Here is a 25,702-nt window from a genome sequence, read left to right as displayed (position 1 = left end):
CAAAAAGCGATATTTGCCAGAAAATACATGGCTATAATCGTGCCAAATAAATTTAATAAAACCTCAATCTCAGTTCGGTGAAGAGTGTTGCCAGTTGTCAGGACCAGGTACTGAACAGCATTCAGATCTTTAGATCATTCGGCCAAGAAATGAAAGTTTTCGGCGAGCGCAATGGCCGTACATAAGATGAGTTGGGGAAAATAATTAGTACACAAACAATAAGGCCAAGATGAAACAAGAGAGAACAAAACTGTCTCCTGAAGGAAATCTTAACAGTCTAAGAGAGATAGAGAGAGAGAGAGAGAGAAACCATGACTGTTAGATGAAAAAAGGTGTGGAGATGGGATATGAAATGTGAAGCCACTACAAGATAGCAAATAAATAACTTGTTTAAAAAAAAGGAGGATGAAGTGTACTTAGATGTTACCACCTGCAGAGAGAGTGTGCCGAAGACCAGTTCAAGTGTGACAACAACCGATGCATCAGAGGGTCCTACAAGTGTGACGGTGACAACGACTGTGGTGACAATAGCGATGAGATCGGCTGTCCTCCGGTGAGTATCATGACAAGATTGGGGGTTATGGCAACTTGCTTGTAGCAGTATACCTACTGTGCTACCTATTCTGTTACCAAAAATGGATTTCTCACTGATAGCGATCGCTAGTACTTCTTACCTCGACTTATCTCGCACAGATTAGCCTGTGGTACTATGTCTTCAGCAGGTGGCTTTAGTCAACGTCTCGGAGGACGGCCAGTGGAAAATGTGTTTGGTCAAATAAGGCCATTGTCATCTACAAATATATTTGGCAATATGTCCGAAATGTTCGTTTAAGAAAAGTTTCTGTTGAAATATCAAATGATAGTCCTAAAGTTTATTTATTTCCTGAGAATAGTTAGTGTGTTATGAATACATTAACTTTGTCTTTCAGATTGTAAAGTCTTAAATTATTTTTTCTGAGTCATAACAATTTCATTAAAGTAATCCCTTGATGGAACACAGTGTGCTGTGGCTCGTGAAATTGGACACCGTCAGATATTAGAGAGGTTAACTGATGGTTGTCAGTGTTATTTACGTTTTTGATACATCATAACAATTTCATTTACAGATGATGCTTTTCATTGGCTGTTGTGTGACACTGCAATGCGAACTAGTCTTTGATACGAAATACTGTTATTATGAAGAACATTGGAGGAATGACGTTTTGTCTCTTATATAAGAATAAAGAAGTTTACTATCGTTGACATTCAATGCAATCTAATGAAGCAGATTGATGAGCTGGGTTCTGCCATAGAAATGTGTATCTGCTCGTCTCAAGTAGAATAAAACATAGAGGTTCACCGTCGTTGACCCCATCATATTCTGTCTTCGGAAAGAAATATAATAAATAGGTGAAGAAATATCTGTGGTTACACATGTAATGTAATTCGCTAATGATTTTAACTGACGAGAAATGTCACGTGCTGGAAATGATATTGCCTAGCGGCTTTACTGATTTCTTAAAAAAGCGCCCTTTGTTTTCCTTCCCATTGTAAAAACGTAGAAATGTAAGCTGCAGAAGAAGTGCAGAGTTAGTCTACGGTCTCACTGATACACGTCCACATGATCCTGAGCCACAGTAACAAGAGATACAAAATCAGGTAAGGGAGTGTTCGTAGGAAACGCAACTAGAACCAGAAGAGGACAACGAGACTGGATACAGCCTGCGAATTTAGGATTTATTTATTTATTTTAAAATGAATGTCATTATGGGTGATCTAAAATTCTCAAATTGTATGGTAAATTCCTGTTCATAGTAAAATGTATTGCATAAAGAGAAATGTAGGGAAAATGAATGTTTAAGGCAAGAATCCTCGAGCTAAAAAAATTTATAAAATGATACTGCAGAACTTTTACGATAAATCTTTCGTTTTATATTCTAAACTATAATTTTATCTTTCCATTTTCCATTTTTTTTTTTTTTGATCAATACTGTATATTGAAATAGTTGTCGAACAAGTATATACTGGGACTGAGTATTCTAAAATAATGAATAAGAGATACATTTAAGGAACTTTTATCACGTTCTGTGAAGGATTGTTGATTCATTTTAAACTGCGATCTCTGTAAATGCACTACAGGTGTAGATGTGGTATCACTCTTTGTATTTATCTTTCCCAACATATTTCAATAATAGCATAAGCAACTGTGATTTTTTTGACAATGGAGCAAAGGTCGAAGGCCGTGGCGATTGACTATTTTTTGCATTATTTTTTATACATTTTAAATCTTTTATATTCTTTTATTTGTTAAAATATATTCAAGATTTTTACTCTGAATTATAATCAGAAGTATTCTGCATATATAACTATTTATATATATGAAGACGAGTTGAAAAAACAAAATAAAAAAAAGAATCAGACAGAAACATGTGTTCGAAGACGCAAAATGAACCTATGTTAAGACCCTAACATCAACAGACACGAAAAAAGCTGTCCTACAGTAAGACATAAAGAGAGAAATAGCTAAACCTAAGTAAATACTAACAAAATATTTACTTCACTGGATAAAATACCTCGTCCAACAGAACACCACTGACTGCAAATGTATAATGCCCCTCTTCATTACACACCTGCATTCATCACCTACTGACTGTCAGATGAGTCATATGGATATAAGGGACATGAAAATATGAAAGGGAATCAGACAAGAAAGGAACTATTCCATATAAGTCATCTGTCCACCTTAATTAAGAAACGTTAAGCAAACAGATGAAAAACTAACATTTGTAGAAAAAAATGAAATAACTCACTGAACACAAGACCATTGACTGCAGATGCCCAATCATTTTCTGCACTGCACACTTGCATCCATCAATTTATGACTGTCAGGCAAGCAAATGGTACACCAAAGGGACATTAATGCAAGAAACAGAACTGTCTGAAGCAGGAACTATTTTAGATATATCGGAACAGTACAAAAGTCATGCTATTCTGATCAATCCGGTCTCTATGAAAATCATCAGCTTATCAGTCATAACATTATCCTTATCACCCAAGATTGTTGAAAGGGTGATGGGACATTTGGTGTGCCTCAGTAATTTAAATTGAAGCGTGTTTACGATTGAATAGCGAACAATGCAGGATTATATGACCAGCATAACACAGTACCACAGATGTCACAGTGGCGTCTAAACTGTCTTTTATTATTTGGCAATGTATGCGTCAGAGAAGTACAGCTCAGCTTCGAACGTGCCAGTGTTCTTTCCTCCTGGTGACTCGTACAAATTGCAGAAATACAGGCACCCAGTCAGAGATGAAGGTTACTTGCAAAGGTCAACCCGTGTGTGCGACTGTCAGCAATATGACTCTGTGTTAGAGCTTGTTTTTGTTCTAAGGAGATATTAGCATATGGATGTGCATAAATATTATCTACTACCAGTAAAGACAAATATTTTATAGTGATTTAGTTTCTTACCACAGAGTCGGGAAACACACGGATGCCAGAGGACTATGCTCTAACTCCTGCACTTTCCTCTAAATACGCTCTGCCCTTTCCATGTCTTGCTGTCTTGACATGATTTAAATCCCTTCCATTACTTTGTTTACTTTCTCATTACACAATAGGCCGTCTTCCATATTAAAATTGTGACCAAACCTTTGATTTCCCCACCTACAGGTAGAGTGTGCTGATTACGAATTCCGTTGTGAGAACAATAAATGTATCTCCATAACCAGTACCTGTGACGGTCGCAAGGACTGTGATAACGGCAGTGACGAAAACGAGGACTACTGTTCAACGGTGAGTTCAAATACAATGAGTGTTGGTTCCTTGTGACTTTCACTCCATAAATACGAGTATTTATAAAATTGACAATACGTACTACTTAAACGCTTTAGTTATTTCGCCAGTTTAAGAAGTCATCAAGTTAAAGAAATCAAGAGGTATGTGAAGTTTTAGAGAGTTTTAGGACGACACTGAATTATGTCCATAGATAAATAGATGGCTGAGTACATGGCAAAGTATTAATGCTGGAGCGAGATAAAATTATTTCATATACTGCAGTCTTAAATCTTCAAAATATAAACGTGGATGGGGTTGTGAGAACTGAAAATACGAGTGAGGAAAAGTGGACACAAGAAGATTTGGGATTATAAAGGGCAGAATATCTTTGGCATACAGTATCATATTGTTACGAGATGAAAACTTGCATGTAGGCTACTGTTAACGATAAATGACGGTTGAGAATATTACCCATACTCATCGCCTAATGATAATCATTGCCATTGCATGTAAAACCAATGAGTTTTCGATGCCTGTTGAAATGGAAAGTTGTTTAGTATGAGAATGAAGCATATATACGGAAAGGAATGAAAATCATTATATTCAAGAGTACTGTCATTTCCAAAAATTACCAACTATAGCCTCCATGCAAGGGATGGAAGTAAATCATATGAAGAAGACGTGCATCCTCCAGTGCCTATGTGGGTGTGGCACTAATATAAAAAAATTCACTGAGCACTTCTGGAGATATTGTGCGGGACACTCCGAACCAGGATCCGGATCCGCCCCAAAATTTAATAAATACTCTCTTGGCCGGTGGCCCAGCCTTCTCCAGAGTTTCATTGAAATTCTCTGAGAACTTTTGGCGATATCGAGTAGACAAACAAACAAACACACAAACACAGGTGAACACGTAACCTCCTTCAACATCTTTGGTGTAAGTAATGAGGGGATGAATACAAATATCTCACCCCCCCATTTTTTAATGTTCTAGGGAGAAGGTGAGAACGCTGTCAGACACCCAATAAGGTGGTAGTGTCGAAACTGAGTATTGGGTTGTCCTGTAAACTGTTGTAGCAACAGAGGGCCAACTCATACCACTGGAACTATTATGGGAAAAAAATAAATAAAATATTGGGAGTGGTTATTGTTTTTTTCAAATTCCGATGTTGTTGCTCAAAATAGGCCCCATTTTGTAAACTGATATCTAAATCCGAGTTGTCTCTAAAGTTTTCAAGGCACAGCAGACTTATGCATATCGCTGGAAAGTCTATGGAAATGGAACAGGTGTTATTTCTAATCCTCCCTGAAGCTCTGACACCACATTACTGAAATGACAAATACCTCAAAACAGAGAACGAAAACAACGTAGTTTTTAAAATTATTAAAGGTACAACTAAGATGCGCACACCAGCCAACAGTGGACCTTTACACATAGCTGGAAAACTAATGGAGAAGTAATAAATGTTAGGTAAACGGCTCTTCAGAACAACTCAAACTTAACAGTTAGGAAAGTGGGTCTGAACACTTCATCATTAAGCTGTATTGATAATATTACCTTTTTTTTTTCTTTTTTTTTTCGCACTTTCAGGAGTGGACGCCGACAGCTCTCTGTCTCTGTTTGTCTGTCTATCTGTCTGTCTGTCTGTCTGTCTGTCTGTCTGTCTGTCTCTCTCTCTAATTAAATCACTGTCTGGGTATGTCTGTGGATTTGTTCGATTTTTTTTCCCACGAGAACGGTAATACATGTTGACATATTTCATTTTGCATTAGGGCGGGGTAAGTCCAGGGAGTGTCAGGGAAAAAATGGCGGTCGGCCGAGACGCGACGGCTCAAAATTGTTGGAAATCGCTATACGCAAAATTGTCAAAATGTGTTTGTGTTCGTTTCTTTCACGAGAACGGAAATTTATATCGACCTAATTCATTTTGCATTAGATCGGGGTTTTTCCACGAAATGTCAGAAAAATACAAAACAAAGATTTTGGTAATCATATTCAACGCTACGGTGCAAAACTGACGGAAATTGCGAATCGCGAAAATTCCATGCGAAAATCATTTTTTCGACTTTTTGGTGAGAATTTGTGATTGTGGGATGAGTAACAGTAAGGAAATAAATATAATGGCATTTGCAAGCATTTTATGATGGACCCACAATATTTTTTGGACAAGCATGTCTAAATAATATGAAGTAATTTATGTGTATCTCTCTTTGTGGTTGCTCATTACTTTCACAAGAAATGTAATAGGTATTTAATCAATTCTTGTCTAAGTCCAAAGAGTGTCAGAAAAATACAAAACAAGAACGTTGGCTATCACAAGCCATGCGACGGCGAAAAATTCTCGGAAATCCCTACACGTGAAAATATGCGGAAATAATTTTCTCGACCTCTTGATGAGAAATGGTCACTGTGTCGTTAATAACGGTATGGAAAGAAAGATGGTAGAGTTTGGAAACATTCTGTGACTGAAAGGCAATTAGCTATTCCCGCATTATTTTTGTTTCGGTTGAGCAGTAGTTCCGTTATAATGCTAATTTCAGACACTTCATCTAATATGAGTTACATATCGTGCAGCAGGAATACTGTGTTTCTGTCGAAGAATAATCTGAATCGATGGAAGTGTACCTTTGTGTAAAATATCGATATGCCTTGTAAATCTCTCCCACCTACAGTATGTGTTCCTTTCGCCCCCCACATTCACTGTTCACTCACTAACACCACATACTTCAGTGACCCGTAATTACCTTCCCTGCAACCTGTTCTGGTTGTATTTTCAGATCTTCACTGGTCCCATCTTGCCTAAATCATAACTGAGGCAGAGGTCTTTCCTTTTGCAAAGTTTCATTTTCTCAGGTAAAACATATGGAAGGACACACACACACACACACACACACACACACACACACACACACACACACACACACACACACACACACACATCGACAAATACTATATCACCTATCCTTGCAAAAAGCAGGCGATAAGTAACAAAATACAGAAAAGATAAAATTAATGATATTTAGCAATCAAATGAATCTCTAGTTTCGGCAGGAATTATTTTCAACTAACATTTTGATTGTTATAGTTATATCATCGAAACATCGCCAAGCCATATTATAGATCATTAAAATATCTGCACCCATGAGCATTTTTTAAAGTACTTAAGCTGAATTGATCTAACTTGATAAAATTTTCTTGTGTTCATTCATCATTCTTTAGGACAAGTAATACTCGTATAATAGCAGACATCTGTGTCTCTGTAATGTATTATGGAATCATATCTTAAATACTTGAGTATTTAGAGAATGTAATTATTTACCTCAGTACCTGCAGGACAGCATGATGTTGTGTCAACATGCATGGTAATAATTACTTGTGTGACACTGGAATTACACATTAAAGTCAAAAAGCGATATTTGCGAGAAAATACATGGCTATAATCGTGCCAAATAAATATAATAAAACCTCAATCTCAGTTCGGTGAAGAATGTTGCCAGTTGTCAGGACCAGGTACTAAACAGCATTCAGATCTTTAGATTATTCGGTCAAGAAATGAAAGTTTTCGGCGAGCGCAATGGCCGTACATAAGATGAGTCGGGGAAAATAATTAGTACACAAACAATAAGGCCAAGATGAAACAAGAGAGAACAAAACTGTCTCCTGTAGGAAATCTTAATAGTCTAAGAGAGAGAGAGAGAGAGAGAGAGAGAGAGAGAGAGAGAGAGAGAAACCATGACTGTTAGATGAAAAAAGGTGTGGAGATGGGATATGAAATGTGAAGCCACTACAAGATAGCAAATAAATAACCTGTTTAAAAAAAAGGAGGATGAAGTGTACTTAGATGTTACCACCTGCAGAGAGAGTGTGCCGAAGACCAGTTCAAGTGTGACAACAACCGATGCATCAGAGGGTCCTACAAGTGTGACGGTGACAACGACTGTGGTGACAATAGCGATGAGATCGGCTGTCCTCCGGTGAGTATCATGACAAAATTGGGGGTTATGGCAACTTGCTTGTAGCAGTATACCTACTGTGCTACCTATTCTGTTACCAAAAATGGATTTCTCAATGACAGCAATCGCTAGTACTTCTTACCTCGACTTATCTCGCACAGATAAGCTGTGGTACTATGTCTTCAGCAGGTGGCTTTAATCAACGTCTCGGAGGACGGCCAGTGGAAAATGGGTTTGGTCAAATAAGGCCATTGTCATCTACAAATATATTTTGCAAAAAGTCCGAAATGTTCGTTTAAGAAAAGTTTCTGATGAAATATCAAATGATAGTCCTAAAGTTTATTTATTTCCTGAGAAGAGTTAGTGTGTTATGAATACATTAACTTTGTCTTTCAGATTGTAAAGTCTTGAATTATTTTTTCTGAGTCATAACAATTTCATTAAAGTAATCCATTGACGGAACACAGTGTGCTGTGGCTCGTGAAATTGGACACCGTTAGATATTAGAGAGGTTAAATGATGGTTGTCAGTGTTATTTACTTTTTTGATACATCATAAAAATTTCATTTACAGATGATGCTTTTCATTGACTGTTCTGTGACACTGCAATGCGAACTAGTCTTTGATACGAAATACTGTTATAATGAAGAACATGGGAGGAATGACGTTTTGTCTCATATATAAGAATAAAGAAGTTTGCTATCGTTGACATTCAATGCAATCTAATGAAGCAGATTGATGAGCTGGGTTCTGCCATAGGAATGTGTATCTGGCTCGTCTCAAGTAGAATAAAACATAGAGGTTCACCGTCGTTGACCCCATCATATTCTGTCTTCGTAAAGAAATATAATAAATAGGTGAGGAAATATCTGTGGTTACACATGTAATGTAATTCGCTAATGATTTTAACTGACGAGAAATGTCACGTGCTGGAAATGATATTGGCTAGCGGCTTTGCTGCCTGCTTAAAAAAAGCCCCCTTTGTTTTCCTTCCCATTGTGAAAACGTAGAAATGTAAGCTGCAGAAGAAGTGCAGATTTAGTCTACGGTCTAACTGATTCACGTCCACATGATCCTGAGCCACAGCAACAAGAGATACAAAATCAGGTAAGGGAGTGTTCGTAGGAAACGCAACTAGAACCAGAAGAGGACAACGAGACTGGATACAGCCTGCGAATTTAGGATTTATTTATTTATTTTAAAATGGATGTCATTATGGGTGATCTAAAATTCTAAAATTGTACGGTAAATTCCTGTTCATAGTAAAATGTATTGCATAAAGAGAAATGTAGGGAAAATGAATGTTTAAGGCAAGAAACCTCGAGCTAAAAGAAAATTATAAAATGATACTGTAGATCTTTTACGATAAATCTGGCGTTTTAAGTTAATGTAAACAAAAGTAAAGTTATGGTGTTTGAGAGGAATGAAGTCACAGACTGTGCAGTGAGGTTGGATGGTGAGGATATGGAGAATGTGAGTGCATTCAAGTACTTGGGTAGTGTGATGAGTAAGGATGGAACTTTGGGGGATGAAGTACGTGAAAGGGTACAGCAGGGAAGAAAGGTTGTTGGTACACTGAAAGCAGTGATGAGAAATAGGGAGGTGAGTATGGAAGTTAAGAAGTCACTGCATGATGGTATTGTGATCCCTACCCTGACGTATGGAAACGAGGCGTGGATCTTGCAAGAGGGGAACAAGTCAAGAGTGAGAGGAGTGGAAATGAGTTACTTGAGAGGAGCATGTGGAGTGACGTGGAGGGACAGGTTGACGAATGAAGAAGTGAAGGAACGTTGTGGGGTAGATGTGGATGTGGTTGAAAAGATTAGGAGAAATACACTGAGGTGGTTTGGACATGTGGAGAGAATGGAGAATGAAAGACTGACTAAGAGGGTGTATATAGGTGAGGTGGAGGGAGAGAGAGGGAGGGGTAGACCGAGGATGAGGTGGAGGGATGGAGTTGAGAGGTATATGAGGGAGGGGGGGTTAGTTGGGGGGAGGGTAGTCGAATGGTGGGTGACAGAGTGACTTGGAGACGTTTTGTCTGCGGCCACCCTTTGTGGGATTAGGGCGTCGGGCTATAGATAGATAGATAGATAGATAGATATTTTTATTTTTCCATTTTCAGTTTTTTTCACGAATATATTGAAATAGTTTTCGAACTATTATATACTGGGACTGAGAATTCTAAAATAATGAATAAGAGATACATTTAAGGAACTTTTATCACGTTCTGTGAAGGATGGTTGATTCATTTTAAACTGCGATCTCTGTAAATGCACTACAGGTGTCGATGTGGTATCACTCTTTGTATCTACCTTTCCCAACATATTTCCATAATACTATAAGCAACTGTGATTTTTTGACAATTGAGCAAAGGTCGAAGGCCATGGCGATTAACTATTTTTTGCATTATTATTTTTAATTCTTTTAAATGTTTTATATTCTTTTATTTGTTAAAATATATTCAAGATTTTTACTCTGAATTATAATCAGAAATATTCTGCATATATAAATATTTATATATATCAACACGAGTTGAAATAACAAAATAAAAAAAGAAACAGACAGAAACATGTGTTCGAAGACGCAAAATGAACCTACGTTAAGACCCTAACATCAACAGACACTAAAAAAGCTGTCCTACAGTAAGACACAAAGAGAGAAATAGCTAAACCTAAGTAAATACTAACAAAATATTTACTTCAATGGATAAAATACCTCGTCCAACAGAGCACCACTGACTGCAAATGTATAATGCCCCTCTTCATTACACACCTGCATTCATCACCTACTGACTGTCAGGTGAGTCATATGGATATAGGGGACATCAGAATATGAAAGGGAATCAGACAAGAAAGGAACTATTCCATATAAGTCAACTGTCCACCTTAATTAAGAAACGTTAAGCAAACAGATGAAAAACTAACATTTGTACAAAAAAATGAAATAACTCACTGAACACAAGACCATTGACTGCAGATGCCCAATCATTTTCTGCACTGCACACTTGCATCCATCAATTTATGACTGTCAGGCAAGCAAATGGTACACCAAAGGGGACATTAATGCAAGAAACAGAACTGTCTGAAGCAGGAACTATTTCAGATATATCAGCACAGTACAAAAGTCATGCTGTTCTGATCAATCCGGTCTCCATGAAAATCATCAGCTTATCAGTCATAACATTATCCTTATCACCCAAGATTGTTGAAAGGGTGATGGGATATTTGGTGTGCCTCAGTAATTTAAAGTGAAGCGTGTTTACGATTGAATACCGAACAATGCAGGATTATATGACCAACATAACACAGTACCACAGCTGTCACAGTGGCGTCTAAACTGTCTTTTATTATTTGGCAATGTATGCGTCAGAGAAGTAGAGCTCAGCTTCGAACGTGCCAGTGTTCTTTCCTCCTGGTGACTCGTACAAATTGCAGAAACACAGACACCCAGTCAGAGATGAAGGTTACTTGCAAATGTCAACCGTGTGTGCGACTGTCAGCAAAATGACTCTGTGTTAGAGCTTGTTTTTGTTCTGACGAGATGTTAGCATATGGATGTGCATAAATATTATCTACTACCAGGAAAGACAAATATTTTATAGCGATTTAGTTTCTTACCACAGAGTCGGGAAACACACGGATGCCAGAGGACTATGCTCTAACTCCTGCACTTTCCTCTAAATACGCTCTGCCCTTTCCATGTCTTGCTGTCTTGACATGATTTAAATCCCTTCCATTACTTTGTTTACTTTCTCATTACACAATAGGCCGTCCTCCATATTAAAATTGTAACCAAACCTTTGATTTCCCCACCAACAGAAAGAGTGTGCTGATTACGGTGAGTTCAAATACAATGAGTGTTGGTTCCTTGTGACTTTCACTCCATAAATATTTATAAAATTGACAATACGTACTACTTAAACGCTTTAGTTATTACGCCAGTTTAAGAAGTCATCAAGTTAAAGAAATCAAGAGGTATGTGAAGTTTTAGAGAGTTTTAGGACGACACTGAATTATGTCCATAGATAAATAGATGGCTGAGTACATGGCAAAGTATTAATGCTGGAGCGAGATAAAATTATTTCATATACTGCAGTCTTAAATCATCAAAATATAGACGTGGATGGGGTTGTGAGAACTGAAAATACGAGTGAGGAAAAGTGGACACAAGAAGATTTGGGATTATAAAGGGCAGAATATCTTTGGCATACAGTATCATATTGTTACGAGATGAAAACTTGCATGTAGGCTACTGTTAACGATAAATGACGGTTGAGAATATTACCCATACTCATCGCCTAATGATAATCATTGCCATTGAATGTAAAACCAATGAGTTTTCGATGCCTGTTGAAATGGAAAGTCGTTTAGTATGAGAATGAAGCACATGTACCGAAAGGAATGAAAATCATTATATTCAAGAGTACTGTCATTTCCAAAAATTACCAACTATAGCCTCCATGCAAGGGGTGGAAGAAAATCATATGAAGAAGACGTGCATCCTCCAGTGCCTATGTGGGTGTGGCACTAATATAAAAAAATTCACTGAGAACTTCTGAAGATATTGTGCGGGACACTCCGAATCAGGATCCGGATCCGCCCCAAAATTTAATAAATACTCTCTTGGCCGGTGGCCCAGCCTTCTCCAGAGTTTCATTGAAATTCTCTGAGAACTTTTGGCGATATCGAGTAGACAAACAAACAAACACACAAACACAAGTGAACACGTAACCTCCTTCAACATCTTTGGTGTAAGTCATGAGGGGATGAATAGAAATATCTCACCCCCCCATTTTTTAATGTTCTAGGGAGAAGGTGAGAACGCTGTCAGACACCGATTAAGGTGGTAGTGTCGAAACTGAGTATTGGGTTGTCCTGTAAACTGTTGAAGCAACAGAGGGCCTACTCATACAACTGGAACTATTATGGGAAAAAATAAATAAAATATTGGGAGTGGTTATTGTTTTTGTCAAATTCGGATGGTGTTGCTCAAAAAAGGCCCAATTTTGCAAACTGATATCTAAATCCGAGTTGTCTCTAAAGTTTTCAAGGCACAGCAGACTTATGCATAGCGTTGGAAAGTCTATGGAAATGGAACAGGTGTTATTTCTTAGGCCTCCCTGAAGCTCTGACACCACATACCTGAAATGACAAATACCTCAGAACAGAGAACGAAAACAACGTAGTTTTTAAAATTATAAAAGGTACAACTAAGATGCGCACACCAGCCAACAGTGGACCTTTACACATAGCTGGAAAACTAATGGAGAAGTAATAAATGTTACGTAAACGGCTCTTCAGAACAACTCAAACTTAACAGGAAAGTGGGTCTCAACACTTCATCATTAAGCTATATTGATAATATTACCTTTTTTGTGTCTGTGTAGACACAAACAAACACACAAACACAAGTGAACACGTAACCTCCTTCAACATCTTTGGTGTAAGTCATGAGGGGATGAATAGAAATATCTCACCCCCCCATTTTTTAATGTTCTAGGGAGAAGGTGAGAACGCTGTCAGACACCGATTAAGGTGGTAGTGTCGAAACTGAGTATTGGGTTGTCCTGTAAACTGTTGAAGCAACAGAGGGCCTACTCATACAACTGGAACTATTATGGGAAAAAATAAATAAAATATTGGGAGTGGTTATTGTTTTTGTCAAATTCGGATGGTGTTGCTCAAAAAAGGCCCAATTTTGCAAACTGATATCTAAATCCGAGTTGTCTCTAAAGTTTTCAAGGCACAGCAGACTTATGCATAGCGTTGGAAAGTCTATGGAAATGGAACAGGTGTTATTTCTTAGGCCTCCCTGAAGCTCTGACACCACATACCTGAAATGACAAATACCTCAGAACAGAGAACGAAAACAACGTAGTTTTTAAAATTATAAAAGGTACAACTAAGATGCGCACACCAGCCAACAGTGGACCTTTACACATAGCTGGAAAACTAATGGAGAAGTAATAAATGTTACGTAAACGGCTCTTCAGAACAACTCAAACTTAACAGGAAAGTGGGTCTCAACACTTCATCATTAAGCTATATTGATAATATTACCTTTTTTGTGTCTGTGTTAAAAATATTTCGCATTTTCAGGAGTGGACGCCGATAGCTCTCTGTCTCTGTCTGTCTGTCTATCTATGTGGGTGTGTGTCTGTCTGTCTGTCTGTCAGTCTGTCTGTCTGTCTGTCTCTCTCTCTCTCTCTCTCTAATTAAATCACTGTCTGGGTATGTCTGTGGATTTGTTCGATTTTTTTCCCCGCGAGAACGGTAATACATGTTGACATATTTCATTTTGCATTAGGGCGGGGTAAGTCCAGGGAGTGTCAGGGAAAAAATGGCGGTCGGCCGTGACGCGAAGGCTCAAAATTGTTGTAAATCGCAATACGCAAAGTTGTCAAAATGTGTTTGTGTTCGTTTCTTTCACGAGAACGGTAACTGATATCGTCCTAATTCATTTTGCATTAGATCGGGGTTTTTCCACGAAGTGTCAGAAAAATACAAAACAAAGATTTTGGTGATCACATTCAACGCTACGGTGGAAAACTGACGGAAATTGCGAATCGCGAAAATTCCATGCGAAAATCATTTTTTCGACTTTTTGGTGAGAATTTGTGACTGTGGGATGAGTAACAGTAAGGAAATAAATATAATGGCATTTGCAAGCATTTTATGATGGACCCACAATATTTTTTGGACAAGCACGTCTAAATAATATGAAGCAATTTATGTGTATCACTCTTTGTGGTTGCTCATTACTTTCACAAGAAATGTAATAGGTACTGAATCAATTCTTGTCTGCATCAGGCCGGTCTAAGTCCAAAGAGTGTCAGAAAAAAACGAAACAAGAACGTTGGCAATCACAAGCCTTGCGACGGCGAAAAATTCTCGGAAATCCCTACACGTGAAAATATGCGGAAATAATTTTCTCGACCTCTTGATGAGAAATGGCCACTGTGTCGTTAATAACGGTATGGAAAGAAAGATGGTAGAGTTTGGAAACATTCTGTGACTGAAAGGCAATTAGCTATTCCCGCATTATTTTTGTTTTGGTTGAGCAGTAGTTCCGTTATAATGCTAATTTCAGACACTTCATCTAATATGAGTTACATATCGTGCAGCAGGAATACTGTGTTTCTGTCGAAGAATAATCTGAATCGATGGAAGTGTACCTTTGTGTAAAATATCGATATGCCTTGTAAATCCCTCCCACCTACAGTATATGTCCCCCCCCCCCACATTCACTGTTCACTCACTAACACCACATACTTCAGTGACCCGTAATTACCTTCCCTGCAACCTGTTCTGGTTGTATATTCAGATCTTCACTGGTCCCATCTTGCCTAAATCATAACTGAGGCAGAGGTCTTTCGTTTTGCAAAGTTTCATTTTCTCAGATAAAACATATGGAAGGACACACACACACACACAGACACACAGACACACACACACACACACACACACACACACACACACACACACACACACACACCTACCGACAAATACCATATCACCTATCCTTGCAAAAAGCAGGCGATAAATAACAAAATACAGAAAAGATAAAATTAATGATATTTAGCAATCAAATGAATCTCTAGTTTCAGCAGGAATTATTTTCAACTAACGTTTAGATTGTTATAGTTATATCATCGAAACATCGCCAAGCCATATTATAGATCATTAAAATATCTGCACCCATGAGCATTTTTTAAAGTACTTAAGCTGAATTAATCTAAAGATAAAATTTTCTTGTTTTCATTCATCATTCTTTAGGACAAGTAATCCTCGTATAATGGCAGACATCTGTGTCTCTGTAATGTATTATGGAATCATATCTTAAATACCTGAGTATTTAGAGAATGTAATTATTTACCTCAGTACCTGCAGGACAGCATGATGTTGTGTCAACACGCATGGTAATAATTACTTGTGTGACACTGGAATTACACATTAAAGTCAAAAAGCGATATTTGCCAGAAAATACATGGCTATAATCGTGCCAAATAAATTTAATAAAACCTCAATCTCAGTTCGGTGAAGAGTGTTGCCAGTTGTCAGGACGAGGTACTGAACATCATTAAGATCTTTAGATCATTCGGCCAAGAAATGAAAGTTTTCGGCGAGCGCAATGGCCGTACATAAGATGAGTTAGGGAAAATAATTAGTACACAAACAATAAGGCCAAGATGAAACAAGAGAGAAAAAACTGTCTCCTGTAGGAAATCTTAATAGTCTAAGAGAGAGAGAGAGAGAGAGAGAGAGAGAGAGAGAGAGAGAGAGAGAGAGAAACCATGACTGTTAGATGAAAAAAGTTGTGGAGATGGGATATGAAATGTGAAGCCACTACAAGATAGCAAATAAATAACCTGTTAAAAAAAAAGGAGGATGAAGTGTACTTAGATGTTACCACCTGCAGAGAGAGTGTGCCGAAGACCAGTTCAAGTGTGACAACAACCGATGCATCAGAGGGTCCTACAAGTGTGACGGTGACAACGACTGTGGTGACAATAGCGATGAGATCGGCTGTCCTCCGGTGAGTATCATGACAAAATTGGGGGTTATGGCAACTTGCTTGTAGCAGTATACCTACTGTGCTACCTATTCTGTTACCAAAAATGGATTTCTCACTGATAGCAATCGCTAGTACTTCTTACCTCGACTTATCTCGCACAGATTAGCCTGTGGTACTATGTCTTCAGCAGGTGGCTTTACGAGTAGTCAACGTCTCGGAGGACGGCCAGTGGAAAATGTGTTTGGTCAAATAAGGCCATTGTCATCTACAAATATATTTGGCAATATGTCCGAAATGTTCGTTTAAGAAAAGTTTCTGATGAAATATCAAAGGATAGTCCTAAAGTTTATTTCCTGAGAATAGTTAGTGTGTTATGAATACATTAACTTTGTCTTTCAGATTGTAAAGTCTTGAATTATTTTTTCTGAGTCATAACAATTTCATTAAAGTAATCCCTTGATGGAACACAGTGTGCTGTGGCTCGTGAAATTGGACACCGTTAGATACTAGAGAGGTTAAATGATGGTTGTCAGTGTTATTTACGTTTTTGATACATCATAAAAATTTCATTTACAGATGATGCTTTTCATTGACTGTTCTGTGACACTGCAATGCGAACTAGTCTTTGATACGAAATACTGTTATAATGAAGAACATGGGAGGAATGACGTTTTGTCTCATATATAAGAATAAAGAAGTTTGCTATCGTTGACATTAAATGCAATCTAATGAAGCAGATTGATGAGCTGAGTTCTGCCATAGGAATGTGTATCTGGCTCGTCTCAAGTAGAATAAAACATAGAGGTTCACCGTCGTTAACCCCATCATATTCTGTCTTCGTAAAGAAATATAATAAATAGGTGAAGAAATATCTGTGGTTACACATGTAATGTAATTCGCTAATGCTTTTAACTGACGAGAAATGTCACGTCCTGGAAATGATATTGCCTAGCGGCTTTGCTGGCTGGTTTAAAAAAACGCCCTTTGTTTTCCTTCCCATTGTAAAAACGTAGAAATGTAAGCTGCAGAAGAAGTGCAGATTTAGTCTACGGTCTAACTGATTCACGTCCACATGATCCTGAGCCACAGCAACAAGAGATACAAAATCAGGTAAGGGAGTGTTCGTAGGAAACGCAACTAGAACCAGAAGAGGACAACGAGACTGGATACAGCCTGCGAATTTAGGATTTATTTATTTCTTTTAAAATGAATGTCATTATGGGTGATCTAAAATTCTAAAATTGTATGGTAAATTCCTGTTCATAGTAAAATGTATTGCATAAAGAGAAATGTAGGGAAAATGAATGTTTAAGGCAAGAATCCTCGAGCTAAAAGAAAATTATAAAATGTTACTGCAGATCTTTTACGATAAGACTGGCGTTTTATATTCTAAATTATATTTTTATTTTTCCATTTTCATTTTTTTTTTTTGACGAATATATTGAAATAGTTTTCGAACTATTATATACTGGGACTGAGTATTCTAAAATAATGAATAAGAGATACATTTAAGGAATTTTATCACGTTCTGTGAAGGATGGTTGAATCATTTTAAACTGCAATCTCTGTAAATGCACAACAGGTGTCGATGTGGTATGACTCTTTGTATCTACCTTACCCAACATATTTCCATAATACTATAAGCAAAAGTGATTTTTTTGACAATTGAGCAAAGGTCGAACGCCATGGCGATTAACTATTTTTTGCATTATTTTTTTATATCTTTTAAATGTTTTATATTCTTTTATTTGTTAAAATATATTCAAGATTTTTACTCTGAATTATAATCAGAAATATTCTGCATATATAAATATTTATATATATCAACACGAGTTGAAATAACAAAATAAAAAAAGAAACAGACAGAAACATGTGTTCGAAGACGGAAAATGAACCTGTGTTAAGACCCTGACATCAACAGACACTAAAAAAGCTGTCCTACAGTAAGACATAAAGAGAGAAATAGCTAAACCTAAGTAAATATTAACAAAATATTTACTTCAATTGATAAAATACCTCGTCCAACAGAACACCACTGACTGCAAATTATAATGCCCCTCTTCATTACACACCTGCATTCATCACCTACTGACTGTCAGGTGGATATAGGGGACATCAGAATATGAAAGGGAATCAAACAAGAAAGGAACTATTCCATATAAGTCAACTGTCCACCTTATTTAACAAACGTTAAGCAAACAGATGAAAAACTAACATTTGTACAAAAAAATGAAATAACCCACTGAACACAAGACCATTGACTGCAGATGCCCAATCATTTTCTGCACTGCACACTTGCATCCATCAATTTATGACTGTCAGGCAAGCAAATGGTACACCAAAGGGGACATTAATGCAAGAAACAGAACTGTCTGAAGCAGGAACTATTTCAGATATATCAGCACAGTACAAAAGTCTTGCTATTCTGATCAATCCGGTCTCCATGAAAATCATCAGCTTATCAGTCATAAAATTATCCTTATCACCCAAGATTGTTGAAAGGGTGATGGGACATTTGGTGTGCCTCAGTAATTTAAAGTGAAGCGTGTTTACGATTGAATAGCGAACAATGCAGGATTATATGACCAACATAACACAGTACCACAGATGTCACAGTGGTGTCTAAACTATCTTTTATTATTTGGCAATGTATGCGTCAGAGAAGTACAGCTCAGCTTCGAACGTGCCAGTGTTCTTTCCTCCTGGTGACTCATACAAATTGCAGAAACACAGGCACCCAGTCAGAGATGAAGGTTACTTGCAAAGGTCAACCCGTGTGTGCGACTGTCAGCAAAATGACTCTGTGTTAGAGCTTGTTTTTGTTCTGACGAGATGTTAGCATATGGATGTGCATAAATATTATCTACTACCAGTAAAGACAAATATTTTATAGTGATTTAGTTTCTTACCACAGAGTCGGGAAACACACGGATGCCAGAGGACTATGCTCTAACTCCTGCACTTTCCTCTAAATACGCTCTGCCCTTTCCATGTCTTGCTGTCTTGACATGATTTAAATCCCTTCCATTACTTTGTTTACTTTCTCATTACACAATAGGCCGTCTTCCATATCAAAATTGTGACTAAACCTTTGATTTCCCCACCTACAGGTAGAGTGTGCTGATTACGAATTCCGTTGTGAGAACAATAAATGTATCTCCATAACCAGTACCTGTGACGGTCGCAACGACTGTGATAACGGCAGTGACGAAAACGAGGACTACTGTTCAACGGTGAGTTCAAATACAATGAGTGTTGGATCCTTGTGACTTTCACTCCATAAATATTTATAAAATTGACAATACGTACTACTTAAACGCTTTAGTTATTTCGCCAGTTTAAGAAGTCATCAAGTTAAAGAAATCAGGAGGTATGTGAAGTTTTAGAGAGTTTTAGGACGACACTGAATTATGTCCATAGATAAATAGATGGCTGAGTACATGGCAAAGTATTAATGCTGGAGCGAGATAAAATTATTTCATATACTGCAGTCTTAAATCATCAAAATATAAACGTGGATTGGGTTGTGAGAACTGAAAATACGAGTGAGGAAAAGTGAACACAAGAAGATTTGGGATTATAAAGGGCAGAATATCTTTGGCATACAGTATCATATTGTTACGGGATGAAAACTTGCATGTAGGCTACTGTTAACGATAAATTACGGTTGAGAATATTACCCATACTTATCGCCTAATGATAATCATTGCCATTGCATGTAAAACCAATGAGTTTTCGATGCCTGTTGAAATGGAAAGTTGTTTAGTATGAGAATGAAGCATATATACGGAAAGGAATGAAAATCATTATATTCAAGAGTACTGTCATTTCCAAAAATTACCAACTATAGCCTCCATGGAAGGGATGGAAGTAAATCATATGAAGAAGACGTGCATCGTCCAGTGCCTATGTGGGTGTGGCACTAATATAAAAAATATCACTGAGAACTTCTGAAGATATTGTGCGGGACACTCCGAATCAGGATCCGGATCCGCCCCAAAATTTAATAAATACTCTCTTGGCCGGTGGCCCAGCCTTCTCCAGAGTTTCATTGAAATTCTCTGAGAACTTTTGGCGATATCGAGTAGAGAAACAAACAAACACAGAAACACAGGTGAACACGTAACCTCCTTCAACATCTTTGGTGTAAGTAATGAGGGGATGAATACAAATATCTCAACCCCCCCCACCCCCATTTTTTGATGTTCTAGGTAGAAGGTGAGAAAGCTGTCAGACACCCAATAAGGTGGTAGTGTCGAAACTGAGTATTGGGTTGTCCTGTAAACTGTTGAAGCAACAGAGGGCCTACTCATACCAGTGGAGCGATTATGGGAAAAAAATAAATAAAATAATGGGAGTTGTTATTGTTTTTGTCAAATTCGGGTGGTGTTGCTCCAAAAAGACCCCATTTTGCAAACTGATATCTAAATCCGAGTTGTCTCTAAAGTTTTCAAGGCACAGCAGACTTATGGATAGCGTTGGAAAGGCTATGGAAATGGAACAGGTGTTATTTCTTAGGCCTCCCTGAAGCTCTGACACCATATTATTGAAATGACAAACAGCTCAAAACAGATAACGAAAACAACGCAGTTTTTAAAATTATAAAATGTACAACTGATATGCGCACATCAGCCAACAGTGGACCTTTACACATAGCTGGAAAACTAATGGAGAAGTAATAAATGTTACGTAAACGGCTCTTCAGAACAACTCAAACTTAACATTAGGAAAGTGGGTCTGAACACGTCATCATTAAGATATATTGATAATATTACCAAGCTTTTTTTTTTTTTTTTTTTTTTGTTGAGGGGTGGGCTCAAAACATTTTGCACTTTCAAGAGTGGACACCATAGCTCTCTCTCTCTCTCTCTCTCTCTCTCTCTCTCTCTCTCTCTCTGTCTCTCTCTCTCTCTCTCTCTCTCTCTCTCTCTCTCTCTCTCTCTCTCTCTATGTATATATATATATATATATATATATATATATATATATATATAGATAGATAGATAGATATAGATATATATATATATGATTTAATTACTGTGTGTATGTCAGTGCATTTCTCCAATTTTTTTTTCCGCGAGAACGGTAATACATGTTGACATATTTCTTTTTGCATTAGGTCGGTGTAAGTCAGGGAGTGTCAGGAAAAAATGGTGGTCGGCCAATGTGATCCCCCCCCTCCCCCACGTTCACTATTCATTCACTAACACCACATACTTCAGTGACCTGTAATTACCCTCCCTGCAACCTGTTCTGGTTGTATGTACAGATCTTCACCGCTCCCATTTTGCTTAAATCATAACTGGGGCAAAGGAGATGAAAAAGGGTGTGAAAATATGAAATGTAAAGCCATTACAAGATGGCAAAAAAATAACCTGTTTAAAAAAGGGAGGATGAAGTGTACTTAGATGTCACTACCTGCAGAGAGAGTGTGCCGAAGAACAGTTCAAGTGTGACAACAACCGATGCATCAGTGGGTCCTACAAGTGTGACGGTGACAACGACTGTGGTGACAATAGCGATGAGATTGGCTGTCCTCCGGTGAGTATCATGACAAGATTGGGGGTTATGGCAACTTGCTTGTAGCAGTATACCTACTGTGCTACCTATTCTGTTACCAAAAATGAATTTCTCACTGATAGCAAATGCTAGTACTTCTTATCTCGACTTATCTTGCACAGATTAGTCTGTGGTACTATGTCTTCAGCAGGTGGCTTTAGTCAACGTCTCAGAGGATGGCCAGTGGAAAATGTGTTTGGTCAAATAAGGCCATTGTCATCTACAAAAATATTTGGCAATATGTCCGAAATATTCGCTTCAGAAAAGATTCTGATGAGATATCAAATAATAGTCCTAAAGTTTATTTATTCCCAAAGAATTGTAATTATGTTATTAATATATTATTTTTTTCTTTCAGATTGTAAAGTCTTGAATTATTTTTCTGAGTCATAACATTTTCATTAAAGTAATCCGTTGACAGATCACAGTGTGTTCTGGCTTGTGAGATTAGGCACTATCAGATTTTGGAGAAGCTAAGTGATGGTTGTCAGTGTTATTTACGGTTTTCATTCATCATGAAATTTTCATTTACAGATGACGCTTTTTATTGGCTGTTGTGTGACATTGCAATGCGAGCTGATCTTTGATACGAAATACAGTTATAATGTGGAACATGGGCGGAATTACTTTTTTCCTCTTACATATGAATAAAAAAGTTAGCTAAGCCTAACTAAATAGTCACAAAGTATTTACTTCGATGGATAAAATACCTTATCCAACAGAACACACTGACTGCAAATGTATGATGCCTCTCGTCATTATACGCCTGCATTCATAACCTGTTGACTGTCAGGCGAGGCATATGGACTGATATAGGGGATTTTCAGTATATGAAAGAGAACCAGACAAGAAAGGAACTATTTCATATATGGCAACTGTCCACCTTAATTAAGAAATGTTAAGCAAACAGATGAAAAAGTAACATTTCTACAAAAAATGAAACATCTCACAGAACACAGCACCACTGACTGCAGATGCCCAATCATTTTCTGCATTGCACACTTGCATCCATCAATTTGTGACTGTCAGGCGAGGCAAAGGGTTTACCATAGGGGACATTAATGCAAGAAACAGAACTGTCTGAAGCAGGAACTATTTCAGATATATCATCACAGTATAAAAAATGTCATATTATTCTGATAAATCTGGTCTCCTTGATGAAAATCATCAGCTTATCAGTCATAACAGTATCCCTATCACCCAAGATGGTTGAAAGGGTGAGGGGACATCTGTTGCTCCCCAGTAATTTAAAATGGAACACGTTTACGAATAAATAGCAAACAGTGCATGATTATCTGACCGACAGATAACCCCACACCACAGATGTCACAGTGACGTGGAAACCGTCTTTTATTATATGGTAATGTATTTGTCAGAAAAGCGTGCCAGTGTTCTTGCCCCCTGGTGACTGGTACAATTTGCAGAAACCCAGGCACCCAGGTACGACTTGCAAGTAGAAATATTCAGTCTGGTCCATTGACTTGGCCACAAAAAAATTACTGATTTCATTCTGAGGAAGAGACTTGACTGTAGTTCGCTAGGAACATCAGTCTCCCCCAGCTTCACAGTCGACTTCACAAGTAAGTTAGCCTGCTCATTGCCTTAGATATGTCAACAACCAGGTGCAGAGATCAGCGTGATGGACTTGTTGCACGAATTCAGTTTATCGTCTCCGACAAGGACAGTACAGTGTGTTTTCACCTCTGTTTTTTTTTCTTTCTTTTTTTAGCAGGATTACTCAAAAACTAAATGAGAGATCTGGACCAAATTTGGTGGGTACATGTATAGCCAATGTCCCAGGGAACAACTACTTAACTTTTGATAACAGTCCGGATCGTATTACAGATTCTGGATCCGGAAAACACTTCTTGCGAAACCCTAATCAGTGATGAGTAAACCTAACCCATTATGAAGAGTTGTTTGAAAATGGCATTGCCCGTGTCCATTTAGTGCCCCTCTAGTTAATGATGCAGGCAATCTCATAAGAATCCGTAGTGCAAGAAGCAATTACCAGAGGAGCTGATTTAGAGTCTGAATATATGGCAAATGAGTCATTTCTAGACTTTAGAGTACAGGCTATGGCTTTGTCAGTAACAAAAAAAAAATTTGAGGTAAACACAGATGTATAAGTCGCCAACCAAAACCTTTGAGGATATTTCGGTCAACCTCAAAGTAGCACCCATACAATCAATCAACTTGGAGCCATTGATGTTCAGTTGGCGGGACCTAAAATGACGCCTAATGATGTTACGGAACAAGTGGCGGACCTCCACCATCAGTGCCTTGGGTTTTGGTGCTGGAAGCCCCAAAACATCAACATTAAAGTTGCCAGGCTCCCACAGCGTTATATTTTTTAGCATCAACTTGTCACGGTCACATAGTTTCACATCAAGCATCTGAATAAATAAGTGGAGTTGAACGACAAGTGGACAATGAACTCCCCACATTAGATGATGGTGTTGACACGGGGACACAGGCCACAATGCCAATATCGGAATCTCTATTGGTTCTCATGCTATTAGATAAAAGTAGGTGATCTTGGAGACTATGGAGGGGAAGCACATTCGCCTCCACTTCCATTCGAGTTACATGGGTACACCCCAGGGCTCCTAAACACATTTGCACGGATGTATTCTGTAACATATTCATCCTTCTTAACGTGGCGTCAGATGCCGACTCATATACCTTGAGCCATGTTCCAGCTTATATGTAATTAGGACGTGTACACTGACACTACTAATAAAGATTTCCTGTCAGCTTTCTGAGTAGTACCTACTGGCTACTGAAGGATTCAGTGATTTATTACAACAACCAAATAAATTGTTCATATGACATAAAGTTTCATGAGCTATCAAAATAGGGGCCCCAGATTTCTAAGAATTTTTAATAGATACTGACTGATTATCCAGTCAGTTGAAAACCAGGGACGACACGAGAGGTAAAAACTACAGTGGCACACTTAGGGATGAAAAACCTAACTCCCGACTGCAAGGCCCACTGGTGGATGGAATCTAGGGCTGCTTGAATCTGTCCAGCCGAAAATTGTGCATTATGGGAAGAGTGCCATATTGTACAATCGTCAGCATAGAGTGAGTAAAGGAGATTCCTTGGGACAGGAGCTGATGACAGAATATCTATCTATCTATTGCCAGACGCCATAATCCCGTAAAGGGTGGCCATTTGACTTTGAGTTGATCATAATACTAAACATTGTAGGTCTAAGCACATTTCACTGAGGCACCTCATTTTCTTATACAGATATATCTAGTGTTATGTTACGTGGAAATTTTGAAGAGAAAGTTTGTCTCTTAAAAACTGGAAATAAGAACTGGCAAATTACCGTTTAAACCATAATCACAAATCATCATTATTGCAATGTGTCGCCAGGGCATGTCACTGGCTTTATGGATGTCCAAGAGAACTCCTATCATTAATTCTTTGTTTTCTCCAAGAAGGGGAGTATGTTTTCACCCTTGTTTGTTTCTGTGATTGTAAGTTTCAGTTAGCAGGATTACTCAAAACTTAAAAGAGATGTTTGGACCAATTGGTGGATAGATAGCCCATGTCTCATGGAACAATCAGTTAACTTTGGGGACCGATCCGAATCGTATTACAAATTCTGGGTCCGGAAATCATTTTTTTGTGAGACCCTAATCAGTGATGAGCAAACCTAACCCATTTTGAAAAGTGGTTTGGAAATTACGTTCCCCTTGTCCGAGAGATGTGCTCCACTGTGTACAATGTAGTTGCAAATGCTTCTGTAATGTTCCAAATTCATTAAATGATCTAGCGAACTTCTGTATTTATTGAAGCCACATTTTCGATCATTTTAAAGATTCTTTCAGTCTAAAACAAAAAGAAGCCTCTTGTTAACCATGCGTTTCATGACCTTACGGAGACAACAGGTCATCT

The 25,702-nt window shown here is 37.9% G+C and overlaps 2 protein-coding genes across 2 annotated transcripts in view; both read left to right on the top strand.

The window, feature by feature from the left end:
* LOC145413755 (uncharacterized) overlaps positions 1 to 22,163 on the top strand; it is a 56,729-nt gene extending 34,566 nt beyond the window's left edge. The window contains exons 8-15 of the mRNA XM_080283412.1: positions 443 to 553; positions 7,619 to 7,735; positions 11,536 to 11,554; positions 13,104 to 13,159; positions 16,136 to 16,252; positions 19,342 to 19,464; positions 21,656 to 21,772; positions 22,149 to 22,163. Coding sequence (XP_080139538.1) covers positions 443 to 553; positions 7,619 to 7,735; positions 11,536 to 11,554; positions 13,104 to 13,159; positions 16,136 to 16,252; positions 19,342 to 19,464; positions 21,656 to 21,772; positions 22,149 to 22,163 — 675 coding nt within the window. The remainder of the gene's footprint in view (positions 1 to 442; positions 554 to 7,618; positions 7,736 to 11,535; positions 11,555 to 13,103; positions 13,160 to 16,135; positions 16,253 to 19,341; positions 19,465 to 21,655; positions 21,773 to 22,148) is intronic.
* The window catches only part of LOC145413688 (uncharacterized), a 616,371-nt gene that overhangs the window by 75,713 nt on the left and 514,956 nt on the right, over positions 1 to 25,702 (top strand). The window lies entirely within an intron of this gene.

This window comes from Coenobita brevimanus, chromosome 97 (genome assembly GCF_032717465.1).
Source record: "Coenobita brevimanus isolate Jiangsu-jjx chromosome 97, ASM3271746v2, whole genome shotgun sequence".
In the NCBI taxonomy this organism is placed as follows: Eukaryota; Metazoa; Arthropoda; class Malacostraca; order Decapoda; family Coenobitidae; genus Coenobita; species Coenobita brevimanus.
This window is presented reverse-complemented; position numbering and strand designations above follow the sequence as displayed.